Source organism: Nipponia nippon, unplaced genomic scaffold, assembly GCF_047370975.1.
Source record: "Nipponia nippon isolate SJK-2023a ecotype South Korea unplaced genomic scaffold, ASM4737097v1 scaffold_5, whole genome shotgun sequence".
Taxonomy (NCBI): Eukaryota; Metazoa; Chordata; class Aves; order Pelecaniformes; family Threskiornithidae; genus Nipponia; species Nipponia nippon.
Genome location: NW_028262369.1, coordinates 29,404,356 through 29,418,505, shown reverse-complemented (window position 1 = coordinate 29,418,505; position 14,150 = coordinate 29,404,356). Strand labels below are relative to the sequence as shown.

General features: G+C 37.3%; 1 protein-coding gene across 3 annotated transcripts in view; it reads right to left on the bottom strand.

Moving 5' to 3' along the window:
• The window catches only part of SPATA6 (spermatogenesis associated 6), a 46,058-nt gene that overhangs the window by 12,875 nt on the left and 19,033 nt on the right, over positions 1-14,150 (bottom strand). For all 3 annotated transcript variants that reach the window (XM_009461282.2, XM_087733479.1, XM_087733478.1), the window contains 4 exons: positions 14,037-14,124; positions 12,297-12,337; positions 10,387-10,559; positions 1,024-1,123 (listed from right to left, as the gene is read on the bottom strand). In XM_009461282.2, coding sequence (XP_009459557.1) covers positions 1,024-1,123; positions 10,387-10,559; positions 12,297-12,337; positions 14,037-14,124 — 402 coding nt within the window. The remainder of the gene's footprint in view (positions 1-1,023; positions 1,124-10,386; positions 10,560-12,296; positions 12,338-14,036; positions 14,125-14,150) is intronic.

The following is a 14,150-nucleotide window of genomic DNA, read 5'->3' as shown; positions in this document are numbered from 1 at the left end:
GCCAGTGCACTAGTGCTATGCCTGCCATTTCTGTGCTGAAGTGTGAGGTGGGGAGGTTGGGGCTCTCACACTCTTTATCACGCTTCCCACTGATACAGTAAACTACATCAGAGGGGAAAGGTGGGCAGTTGGGGACAGTAGTAACTTAAAATTGCAGCAACATTCAGAACCAGATTTCTGTCAACACTCCTTTTTCTAAGAGGAGAAACAGAAGCAAAAAAGATGTCCTTCTCCACTTTGAGAGACTCATGTCTCTTCTAACCAATTAATAACACTTGTGTGTTAAGATTGTCAGACAAAAATAGTAATTTCATCTGAGCTCCTAATCTTGATCTTACCTACCTCTCATCCTTACACCCTTTTACCTTACCTTTCTTTTACCTCACCTCACACTTAAGACCCTAAGTTCTTTGCAGATGAGCAACCTTGTTATTCAGTTTGTACAATGCTTTGGCCAGGGAGATCTTGTGCCACAACTGGGTTTCTCATAAATTGCAATAGCAAAAATTTTTACCTGTCTAAAATCACACTTCAAAATTCCATCAGACTCAAGGACAAAATATTCTGATCCCAGGCATAATCTCATTAGATAAAGAGCTCTGTTCATTGAAAGCCAGGTAATTAAGGGAAAAATGCACACATCTGAAGAATAATATTAGCTCTACAAACAGCTGGACACAAGCAGCTGCTGATGTGCAGCTGCACAACATATTAAGCCTTGATGTTCTACAGATCTGTAACATTTTTTGCTTAAATTGGAAGTGGAGAACCAGATATAAAAAACCCCATAATTGTCCTCAATACCCCATGAAAGGGTTACCTATACCAGCTGTCCATAAAGGCTACACATAAGGAGGCTACTGAAATTAGTGTGAAACAGTTCAGCTTATATACTGAATCCATATTTCTACAATCAAGGCTGCCTCAAAGGACAACATTATAATAAATCCAAGACTATAGGCACAGTTCTCTTCCTCAGTCATCTTGGAGAAAAGAAAGGATTTAGTTTGCAGTCAAACTTACAAATATTAGGCGCTGCCTAGCACTGTGTGTCCTTAAAATATTTTTCACTCTTTTATGGATCTCATCTCCATTTGCTGGTGAAGGCCAACCAGAGCTAAATCTGCAAGAGGAAGAGGAAAAACAAACAGAAGAAATATTTTCTTGTTGAAAAGCTCAAACATGCTTTTGACTCAGATTTCTTTTTTTTTTTTAATTATGAAGCACGTATTACTTCCTTCTATTTGGAACATACACAATGTTTAGATTTGATTCTTTTTCTCCTCTAGGGTACAAGTAAAGAAACATTTCAAAGCAGTGCATAAATGTATGCATCCACAATACCAACAGAAGATGCAAAACATAGAAAATGTTGATGATTTTGTAACTTGAGTAATATTTCCGTAATATCTGACTTGTGCCTACAGAATAGAAAAGATATACAGTTATTCTATTCCCAGTGATCAGGTTTCATTTTCCTCTTTTTAAAGGAAGTATTACACACGTGAAATTCTTTTCACTGGAATAAATCAACAGGAAGGTAACCCCAATGCATGCAAATTGGAAAGCCCATGGAGTTAAAAATAATGCAAATTCACAATCTTTATTTCACAAGATGGAACTGCATTTTCAGGTTTTTTTATATTAAAAACCAGGTAGCTTGCTTGATAGGAGTGACTGAAAACCAACAGCCACTTTTAGATTTTACCCTTTTATGTTTCGCAGCACATTTAAAAAAAAAAAAAACAACAAAAAACCCACCAACCTCAGCCTTCTCAGCAAGTTCAGAAGCTGGCAGAAGTTTCATATCAATAGTTATTCTCAGACTGTTAAGGGAGGCAACTAAGATTTTAAGAATAGGATCATTTACACACCAACCTCCACATGTTAGTACATTCAAAAATGAATTGTTTTTAAAAGACAAAAGAAAGAGAGAAAGAAAAAAGACGAAAGAGATCAACATAAGGAAAGAATTATTGGGGAAAAGTTATATTAAATGCTTGCTTACACAATCTCATCACAGTGGACAGAAACAGAGCACCAAATCAAGATCATGCATCTTCATTTCAATGTTTCCTAACCTCTGAGAACCTGACTTTGCACCAAGAAAATAAAAACTCATGATGTGGTATCATGTTAATATGAACGTGGGTCATCAGGGAAGCTGTGAGCTGGCATGCTGTACGGCTGCAATTTGAGCTAATGGAAAAGCAGCCAACAGCAGTAGTGGGCTGCCATACTCTGGGTGGATTAGAAGCACAAAAAACAGCAACATGCTTCAATAGTTGGCTTCACAAATTTGATGCAACGGAGAAACATCATGACTCTGAATCCTAAGATGCTACACTGGGCTCTGGATGGGTTTGTGGGACTGAGACTGCAAGCCCTTCTGCCCTCTTCTCTCCAATTTATGACATTCCCTGCGTTATCCAGTCTCTGAAATATCCAATCTCATTGTGCATGGCTTAGTTTACCTTCATCAAACTTCCAGAAATTTCAATAAAGCTAAAGAACTGTACAGCTCCTTCCAAAAAGAACAAACCAAGTACACATAGAAAGCTTCAGTCCAAAACAAGGAACTTGGCGATGTTAAAATTAATGGAAGAAGGATCCTGAAATTGGGACATGCCAGGCTGCCTTGAAGGTTACAGGCAAGGCTGGGAGCACTTTGCAATCTTTTGGATCATTCCTTCTATTACCAGAGAGAGCTAGAAATATAAGTAGGAAGTGACCCGTTCTCTGCTTTTGAGTAACTTTCTTCTATTTTCTTGTAACTAATCAACTTATTTGGACTCACTTATTATTACTTACCGTTCTGAAATACCTCCTTCTGTTCTAAAGAGCCCCAATATTTTCAGCCTATTTATGAGTTTCCTTAAATCAAACCATCTATTTCTGAATGCTTCTATTTTTCTTCAAGAGAGGGTGCCAAGAAATGACACAATATTGGAAGGATGAATCATATAATCTATAGGGGGATGTATGTTCCACATTTCTAATGACATTTGACGTTGTTTATCTTTGGATCACTACAGGCAAGAATCTTCACAAAGCTGGCTGTAACATTCATATTAGCATCCTGAACATTTACAATTAATTTCAAACCCAACAGCATGTATGGCAAATCCATACTGTTCAATTCTTTTGCATGCTAGAATCTAACGATCTGTTGCGCTGCAAGATCTCGCATAACTTTCCCTAAAAGAAAGCAAAACGGTTTAAGAATTTTGTTAGGGGAGGAACGCATCGCCTTTAAAAAGAAATAGAAGTCTAAGTCCCTTAAGCAGGCAGGAACATTAATTTCCCTAACAGTCAAACCCGGTTTGATGTACTGCATGACAATGCATGTGCTCTATTGCTAGCAGTGCTTTGAAAAAACCTTTTTTTTTTTAACAAAAAGAGAGGTAAAGGAAAGGGGCTGGAGTAGTACTATCATCTTATGACTTCCCATTAGCATTTACAAACATTTACTAATATTAAAAAAAACCTACGAAATGCATGTTTAAAAATCTGCATCCTAGATGCAGTAAGAGTGAGTCATTTCCCATTTGACAAATAAAAAATAGACTCATGAAGTCATGGCATTTTCTCTTATTTATACAGCAGCTGCTGTTCTTCCAACATCCAGGTTGCTGGCACTGAGAAGAGAAGCTGGAATAGATTGCCTTTGGGAAATAAATTTTATGAAATTCGTATGTAAGATTTCAGATCATTGGTATTAATCTTAAATTTACAAATATCCTTGGAGATAAATGTATTTACTTTTAGAAAAAAGAAAACCCAGCTTGCTATTGTATTCATTTAGAAAACACATGGCTATGTCTGCAAGAAGAAGATTTAAGCACTTAATTCAAGAAGTATTAGATTTCATTCTTCAGGTGATTTTATTGATCAATCCACTAGTGTGCGCTGTGGTATAAGAAATGTTAGCCATTCACACATACCCCAAACAATTTACAACCCTCCCCAAAAAAAGGGGTGGGGGGGAGGAAAAAACCCATCAAAACCTTAAGTGTGATTAAAAACAGTATCAACTCCTTTTTAATTAGTTTTTCTAGTATTGTTATCATCTAATTTTAGTAATAACTACAGAGTCTAACCCACACTTAAAGTCATAATGTTAATATTTACATCAGCCAAAACTCAAACTAAAATAGAATTGTGCCTGAAATGTAACAGCCATAATCTGAAGTGAAACCTTTTTATGATACTCTAACTCTCCTATTGAAAATATTTTATAAAACAGGCTTTAGAGCACAGCTTCTTAAAGTACAAATAAAGGGATTCCATTTGCCCAAAATCACCAATAACGAGTTTTTAAAATGACTAGCTACTTATTTATGTGATTAAGGTGTCACTATCATATTGCAATGTTGAAAGGAAAGTCATTTCACTTCAATGACTGTTTGTCCTGATAAACGAAATAAACTTCTACAGCTGTATTCTTTGTCATACTTTCAATTTTCCCTGGGACTTGCAAACATTCTGCAGTTACATCAGTTTAAATTGTTTATTGATTCCAATAGATTGTATAAACACTTTGGAAATACAGCTCAGTGACCTAGAAAAAGCCAGATCAATCAGAGAACTTCTCAAGATTAATTTCAAAGATGTTGTGTCGAGTACGATCAAGGAAACAGAACCATTTTCCCTTGTAATGTGACTAAAGGCATTTATTTTCTTTTATGAGATAAGGATTTTTTTTAAGGTCATACAGACAACATCTACCTTGATGAAAAAAAAAGCGTAAAGATTGTGCTAAAGATTAAAGTTATTTTCATGTATAATTTTATCTTTTATCCATTAAGATGAAATACTCCATTAGAAATACAAACAGGATACAACCACCCATGTACTCTAGTCAAACAGCAGCTTGCGAACTTGAGAGCTGCAATAAATAAGTATTTTCAAATGTCAGACAATCCAATCATCCACTTGCACATAGCAAAAAATGTTAATACCACATTTCAGCAGGAGAGACTAATACATTTTATATCAGTAGAATTAATGCAAAAGCCTACTGCAGAATATTTGCAATGCCTATCGTGACCCCTTCCCCCATCGTCACACCTCCTAGCCTTGTGAACAACTCGGTGCATGTGGCCTCTATGAAGAATTCATCAGCTTCAAAGACACAGACTTCACGCTGAGCAAAACCACATGCAAGGTCAAACTATCAGAGGACAGAAATCAATGAAGTACTGTAGCACTAGATTGACAATTGGAGAGAACGCTACTGTAATTGGGGAGAAGAGGAAGAAAGAACTCTTAAAGCTAAGTATAATCTGAAAAACCACAATCTGCAAGAACTTATACATGGAACAAGAGAGATTCTCAAAAAAACCAAATATATTTAATTCTGAAATAGAAATAAACCTCACAGATTTTATATCCAAGTAGGCATTTATGCAGCATTCACAGGTAAGTGGAGAAGTTGCTTTATTCTCATTTAAGAGGACATGAAGTAGCAATTCAGTACGATGAACTTGGCTCTTAGTGCCTACTGGTCTGTGTGGAGGCATATTAAAAAGGCTGGGCTACACTTAAGAGCTTTACTGGTCTACTTAGTAAAGAACGCAATTTTGTTTTGCTTTTTCTTGAAATGACTGATGGCTATGAACCTTAGTGTAGATGCAGCTATTCCAGTGCAAAAGTGTTTTAGAGACTGTATTGGTACATACCAGTTCCTGAATTGTAATGAAAATGTATCAAAATACAAATACTGTAAGAATGCAAGCATTTTAAGTGGAAGAAGTATGCTGCTTTCACAATGCCAGGATACTACTATGAAGCAGAAACAATTACACATAGACAAGGCCTTAAATCAGCCTATATATTTGGAAGCAGAAGCTGACAGCTTCAGCTGTGGACCCATTTGCTCTCCCTCTTCAGTAAGAATTTTTTAAAAAGTAAAAATTTCTCATGCTTTCTAAATAGTTTCTCTTACTTTCAAAAGCTCTGTTTACAGTTAGGCCTTGAAGCACTAGAGATACTAATTTAAAAACTCAGCACTGCATGTAAGTGCTTTCTTTTCCCTCCTAAGCTTCATATCTAGTCCTTAAAACTGGGGCAAGATACATCATCCTCATGTAAAAAGTAAATCCCAAGTGGCAGTCAGTTTCTGAGATTTCAAGGAAGGACCAATACTCTAGCTGAGCAGTTGCCCCAAAAAGGTTCAAGTCATTCTGGTACTAAATCTTTAGTATATCATAAATGGGCTGCACCTCCTTATCCTCTTTGGAAGCTTTTCCATTACCTTCCATTGTCTCTGAATTTATTCATTTATACACAAAACAGCTTTGACAGCAATCAATTTCAAATTTACCTACTTCTGCAGCAAAATCTACCAAATGAAGATAACAAATAGTACAGATGTTGGTCAAAAATATGAAACAAGGCTTAGGTACTGCTCAGTTTTGCAGAATATAGTATGAAATAACTGATCTTCAAGTGTTGAATTCCAGAGGTTAACTTAAAGAATGCAAAATGAGGAAACTTCCCCAAGAGGTGAGACTGATAAACCCGCAAGATTCAAGAACAACCTTACTACCAAAGTAAATTCCAAAAAATCAGAAATAATGACTTTTAAATAGCTATAAATAGACAGGAAGCCCAGCTGCAGCCTCTCCCTAGAGCAAGCTTTTTTTCTAAGAAGTCTGCTAAATTTTTCAGTGTTCCACTTTGTAGTAGAAAGTTCTCAGGATTTAAACACACTTTCACAGAAGTAAACCCTGTCTTAGGATGCATGCCACTCTCTAAAATATTAGGTCAACTGCTTGTGGTCTGGATTTTGCTATGCAACAAAACTAGTACCCAAGATCCTGGGGTGACATTTCAAGATCACTGAAGCCAAAGCTTTTCATAACTGGAATTTTCAAGGACTCCACGTAGGATCTAGTCTTTCATTAGTATCTATCATTATATCTATCATTAGTAATAGCTAACTTAATGATGTTATTTGCCTAGTATTTGAAAAATATAACATAAAAAGATGGTAGTAAAACAATAGAGGAATATTACAAAAGGGCATCTGATCCATATAGTTAACATCTGTCTTACTTCAAACAGAACTTAGATTTTTATTAAATTTTAGAGTAGGTAAGACCACATATTAGCAGTATAACCAGGAGAACATAAAGACATCAAGCTGGACTTTACTCTGGAAACGCTTATTCTTCAGATCAATGATAAAAAACAAAAGCAGAAGCCTGCCATGTCCAGAGTAGGAAAAAGAATCCTTTGATCCCAAATGCATGAGAAGTAGCTTTGCCTCTCAACATAACAGAAATGGTCAAATACTCCTATGACTTCTGCAGTCTCTTGAGAAAAGAATTTCTCTTTTGCTAGCAGATAGCTCCATTCAGAGGACTTCTGTCATTACCTTACAGAATCCACCTCACTGTTTCTCCTTTTCTTTAGGAAAGGTACTTTGCTGCAGGTTTCAGTGCTGCAAGGAAGGCTTAGCTTGTAAGTCCCAAGAAAAACACCATCTTCCAGGAGCACATGAGGATGTACATGCACTATGAAAGCAAGGACTGGACTTGAATTCTGCTTTCCTGCAGCAGCATTGAGAGAATATAGTGCTAATGCTCTTTCACAAAGCATACGGGATACTTATGTATGCACAAAAGGATACCTATCTATGCACAACCAACTAGTCTGTAGGGCAAGTCACCTGCACTGACTGAAGCTGGCCACACATCATGGGCAGGAACTGAAGAGTGTGCATGTACCATTGCTCTGCACAGGAGCTACAATCAAAATGAGAAGTAGAGTTGTACAGCCACATCACTCTGCTTAGTGTCAGTTTGCAACACTAGCAAATGCTTTCCTTAGGTAACCTAAATAATGAAAAAACGTAAAAATAAAGTATGAAAAATAGATATTCAAAACTTTGCTGACTTGTTCAGCAGTAAATCTATTTGCAGTTCTGCTTCTGGCTTAAACTCCGTGGAAAAGGGGAGAGGATTGATTTGTGGTCTCTCTAGCAGGCTCACAGAAAGGGACTGGAAACTGCTAGAAAAAGGGCTCCAAGGACCTTTTGCAAGGCCCCAATTTCTGTATCACTGAAAAGTATTGCAGTGGCTTAACAACTATTCAGCAGTGCTCTGGGAAATACTCCCAAGAAGGCAGACATTCACTTCACACTCTTTTTTTTAAAAAAAGGGAAAAAGGGGAACTAAAGGTTGAGGTGGGAGTCAAGTTTCATATTGACTGTGGGTTGACTAGCATTAAAAAAAATAGCTTGGATATGCTAGGCTCTTTGTCTTTGTAATTCAAAATAAAACTGAGGAAATAAACATCAAACACTGTAAGATAAGACTCTCTATTCCTGCAAATACACTAACGCTGGTATACTTTCAGTAGTACTGATTTTCTCTGTATTTCTATGATCTGAACAGCAGCGTTTGCATGCATTTCCAAACATTGACCTCTGATCCATGTTTGTCATTCCAACTATAGCTCTCAGTATACAGTCAGCTAAAGCCATTGTTATCTCAGCAGCATGAAAGAGAGATCAAATTTTTTAGACTATGCCCTTTACCTTCTCATTTTGAATTTTTTCTGATGACAAAAGCAAACACTTACATCTTTACCATAAAGAGATGTTACATCTCTAAAGAGCTGAGAACACTTTTTCTAATAAGAAGAAAACACAATTTCACAAGATCACAAATCTCTTCTGGAGAGGGGCTCATAAAGAGAAAAAGCAAGAATATTCAGATAATTTCGAGATTAACTGGTAGATGACTAAATTACTGTGCATGTAACAGCAGCTCACAACATACAAGACCTTCCTGCTATCAATATAAGGGACCCTGTCAGCTTTAAATATAATCAATTTTAAAATTTAGCCCCACCCCCCAAGGAGTCTAGTTGAAAAAAGGAGGATGAAAAAGTCACTGTTACAATATCTCTTCCCCAGACACGGGTAACTAATGCACAAACAACGTCAGGAGAGAGTGGGGGGGTAGACAAGATGACAAAGAAACCTCCTCCAAACCCCAGATACATCCTAATCTCTGTATAATGGTTCTCAAGAAATACTATTACACAGAACCACAAACAAGCAAGTTTTCAAGCAGAGAAAGATGTTAGAACACCAACTTGATCTTTAAAAGTATTAAAAATTCAATCCCCACCTGCCATCTGTCATTTTTCTTTTTAAAGAAAAAAACTGAGACAATTTTTCTATTTTGAAAAAAAGCATTAGGCTGTGCGTAGGCTATAAAATGCACCCTGCGAGCATTGACTAACAGAGGTACCAATGGTAACAAGGATGAAACAGCCTGGAACAAGTGTGAACTAGCCACCAAAGTACATCTCCAAGTAGGGCCTCAGCAAACACTTCAGCATTTAGGGCAGGCCATCAGTTTGATCCTCAGCTTCTCCCAATTATTTTATGTATTCGCTTATTCAGGCCCAGCCTTGTATATCGTTTTTCTGCTCCCAGAAAGCCATCTAGTAACTTACTAAACTGAATGTACAGTAGAAGCATTGTGCACCAAGTACACATCTACTCAGCAGGAGGTAGGGAATACTCTCTTTGAAGGACTGGAGGACTTAAGCATGAAAAAACCTGTTGCTTTTTGACATTTCTTCCATCCCAGCCTCATGAGACACTGAAGCTGCAAGGCTTGCCCAAAATATTAACCCAGGGATTGAAATCCACTGAACTAAGGGATATTAGAAACTGTCTTGACCCCAACCCCATTGAGGTCGGTAGAGACTACTAAGAAAACTAGTTTATATATAGCAAATAATATACACACAATTCCTGCAGAGGCCCACACTTCAATTCAAACAAAACAACATCTTAGGATGTCAATAAAGCAAAAAGATTGGAAAATAATACATTGACTAGATTAAAGCTAGCCCAAGTGTGTTATGCACCCTAATCACACATCAGACTACAGAATAGCCACAAGTATGTGCTTACAAACACTAGGCTGAACAACAGTCAGAAGGAAAAAAGGTTTCCAAGTACTTCCCATAAAGCCTACTTGACATGTATCTATATTTACATTCCTGAGATTCTAACCGCCTCTGAAAAAGTGATTATTTATTTATTTAAGTACTCTCTGTTGTAGACAGACATTGGCATCCTGAAATCTGGGGCTTCATTGTTTCAGAGAAGGTTAGCAACAGAGATGTCAAAGACAGTTTTCATTGACGTATTATTAGGATTGTATTCACTAAGCAGAGAGGTGACGGCAAACACAGCACCTGAGGAAAAGTCAAACAACAACACAGTTGTTGGGGAAAGATTTTTCAGTCTCTTCAGCCTGCATGCCTCAAAACATGCAAACTATAGTCATGCAAGTACTGTTATCATCTGCTCATGTTAATAATTCCAGAACTTCACAAACAAAACCAAGTCATTACCTTTCCCTTAGAGAAGATCGATTTAGCACAGAACTTAGAGAATGCTTCTGAAATGCTGGAGGTGCTGAATGCTCTAATGAACCAGAACGGGACTGTCTGTTGGGTGGACCTGAGATTGCATCCTCATGGCAAACATCGGAACTGTCAAAGTCTTTTCCATGAGTAGATTTTGCCTGTAAAAAAACCCACCAAATCTTGCTAAAATTTATTATGAATATCAAGATGTACAGTTTTCATGGTTTTATTTTTCAAACCAAAAGGTTAAAGGCTGCACATACAGGAATATCTGCCTGCTGGGGAAAGAACAAGGACGCTCGTTTCATAGAAAGAGCCCTGATTTAAATTAAATCAATAAGTGTCAGAGGACTCTGTTGGTATCTAACACACCACCTTATAGCAAAGTCTAGTGTAACAGGCCTTTTATCACCTTTTCTGACTGCACAATTTAAAGACTTACCCCTCCCAAGAATCTCACAGATTCGGAATGATGCCTGAAAGTCTAAACAACACAAACCTCAGACCTCTCTTCACTGTGGGAACACTTGTTCTTAGACCTTTTTTCCCCTCATTATTTGCTGTTCCTCAAGGGAAAACACAGACCCATCTAATCATCTTCTACTCACTCTTCACTATACTAGTTACTCCTTTCATAGTTCCTCTTAACCTGAACATACCACTAAAATGTCTCCCCCTTTTACCTGGAATGGGGACTTTTACAGGAGCTGTTTCCCAAAGCTGAGGAAAAAAAAACCCACAAAACCAAAATCATAACAAAACCAGACCAACAATAATCAGGTTATTCATTAGCTCTTTCTAGGCTGCAGGGTTTCTTTCCTCAGCTTTGAAACAGCTCCTCTTAAACAAAGCTATATTATATTTCTGGCAAGGCAAAGATACATTCTCTTCAGCCCTGATTTTGTGAGAATCACAAATGATTAGAAACATCAAGAACATGATGAATTAACCTGTAGCTCAGCTATCTGCATTCTCCAAACAATGACTGCTCTTAAAATCTACTTTCCCACTGAGGGGTAGAGGGATGAGGGGGGATAACCATAACCTTAAAATAGACATCATTAAAAAAAACACAAAAAACCAATTTTGACATATTTAGCAGAAATTCTCTATTTTCTTTACAGTTTCTCATTTACAGCCATGGAACAATCCAGAAGTGGCACAAAATATTAGTCTCACATGGTATGCAAAACTGCAATCCTTAGTAATAAAAGCTTAGAGTCTGACAAAACTGCGCTTAACATATATCAAGGTTTATCCTTTTAATTACCCTTCTTTCCTCCTCTCTGTTATCATCAGTTTTCCCAGCCATTAGGAGATATAAGAGGGCATACATAATGAAGTGCCTAAATCCACAATTTCTGCAGTACTTCAGGAACACAGGCAAAACCAACCAAATGAGGATAGAAAGAAAAAAAACCACCAAAAACCAAAGGAACTCTGACATTAATCTTTGGATCCATTTAACACACAAAGCAGCTAAAATCTGAAAAAGCAAGGATGTGGAATAACAGAACAGTGGCTTGTCTGTTGTACCAGTGCTACCTTTGCATACAATTCTGGAATGAAGCGTGATCTCAGAACGACCAGGAAGGCAAATGCAAACTGCCTGTAAAGGCTCTTCTATCTAGAGCCTTGTTACAAGCCTTAACGCTAAGGAGAAGCAAGTTCTGTACCTACAGGCATCAGTATCTTAGAGTGTTAAGTTTCACATTTCTATTTGTAAACAATCTGTCAGCAGGCCTCAAACAGGTTAGATAAGATTTAAAATGTCCCTTTTCTTGCTTTTGATACTATAGTAGATAAAGTTTCAAAAATACCTACATGGGGTAATCCTTCTCACTCAGAGCTTCCCAAAAAACAATTTGTAAACAATAGCACTTCAAAGTACTCACTTTGGCTTTCTTGGGTCTGTAGCTGCCAAGAAGAGAAGGATCTGGAGAAAGAAAAAAGGTGCATCCCAGAAGAAATTCAAAAGAAAATCCAGATGTCCTAAATTTTATGAAATCTTTTACAAAATAGCTTACCTCTCCTCCCAAACAGTACTAAAGCAATTTATTATTAGACATTGTGAAATTCTAAACAGTCTCCTCAGAATATTTCAGGAAATCACTTCCTTTAGCTGAAAACAATGACTTCACATTTAATGGAATACAATGTTTATAATAATGAATCCGTGGAAGCACCATCTTCTGCACAGACAGAAGCGGCACATTTTGTTAAGCTATTAATTGCCCAAATCAATATAAAATCAAGCTCTACCATTCCCAAAAATTCTTACATACATTACACTACCTTACTAATCTTTTCTGAACAAGCTTCCCAATGACCCCCTCTCCCTCCTTCTGTCACTCCTTCCCTCACCACTGATCCACAAACATGAGTACAAAGCCCATGGAACCATAGGTGGGGAAACTATCCATACCAGGTTAGCATGTTCCACCAATGTCAACATGCACCTCATCCCTGAGGGACTGACATTAAATTATGCCTGGCTTCTTGATCAGTTATATCAGTCTGTACTGAACAACCCTCATACTGTGACCCATTGCTGCACAGCAATGTAAAGACATCCCTCTATTAGCTACCTGCACAAAAGCAAAAAAGGACTAAACTGGACTGTCAGTATTAAGACTTGTAATCCTAGGAATCTGTTTTTTTCAGAAGTTACAGGTAAGCCTCAAGACACAGGCAGGTGACCAGTGAATTCTCTGGATATTAATAGTGAGGTAGATTTCAGTCTCCTAACCACTCGCCAGAAACCATCAACTCATTTTGTAAGTATGCAACGGTATCAGATGATAATAGGTCTGTTACATTATCCAGCTACTACAGATTGGTAAGTATGACCCCAAAGGGAATGTGAAACCTTTAAGACCCTACACTCAGTGCTACTACAAAGAACAAATGTTAAATAACAAGTTCATAATGATTTGCTACATAACAATTTATAATTAGTGAGGAGGCACAATAAAAAAAGAGGTAGAGCACACGTAACAAACAAATACTGATGAGACTCATTAAAATCCTCATATTGCCAGATACACGCAATAAAATCAAGTTTTAGGGTACTTCCTTAAGTTTCTGGTCCCACATCTTTTATTAAACCCTCACTTACTGATACCAATGAATGCTGAAGCAGATCTTAGAGTACATCCTGTATGCTCATTAATAATGGTAAGTCACTGATCCACTATTCACAAACACTGCTGAAATAAACATTATTCATTTTTGAAGAAACAGAGCCCTTGACCTTCAAAATGATCAATACTCCAAGCCTGATCAACACACCCAGAGACTCTGGTGCAGATTTACTCCACTATCCAACTCACCAAAACAAGTGGAGTGAAACAGAGCACTCGCCTGGGCTTTGGTATTTACTACTACTACTTTCATATCATGTAGAACTATGTTCCAAGTTTCATGAGGTAAAGAACTATTCAAAACCACCTTTTGCAGCAGTAGCTTATTCAGTATTCTTCCTACTCCTAGGAAGAAAGAACACTTTTTTCTCCATTATAGACTGACTCTTTAATAACTAAAAAACCAAAACAAAACCCCCCAAACAAAATAACCTCACTGAACTATTGCAGAAAACAAAAGCATTAATGAGATACATAGCAGAAAATACTGACCATGGTCTACCTTGGTCCAGGCTTCCACTATGCTTTCTCGTGTGGGACACAAGGTATGAAGTTTAATACCAGGACTTGGTTGTTCAACCTGAAGCAAAAATACTGTTAAAATGC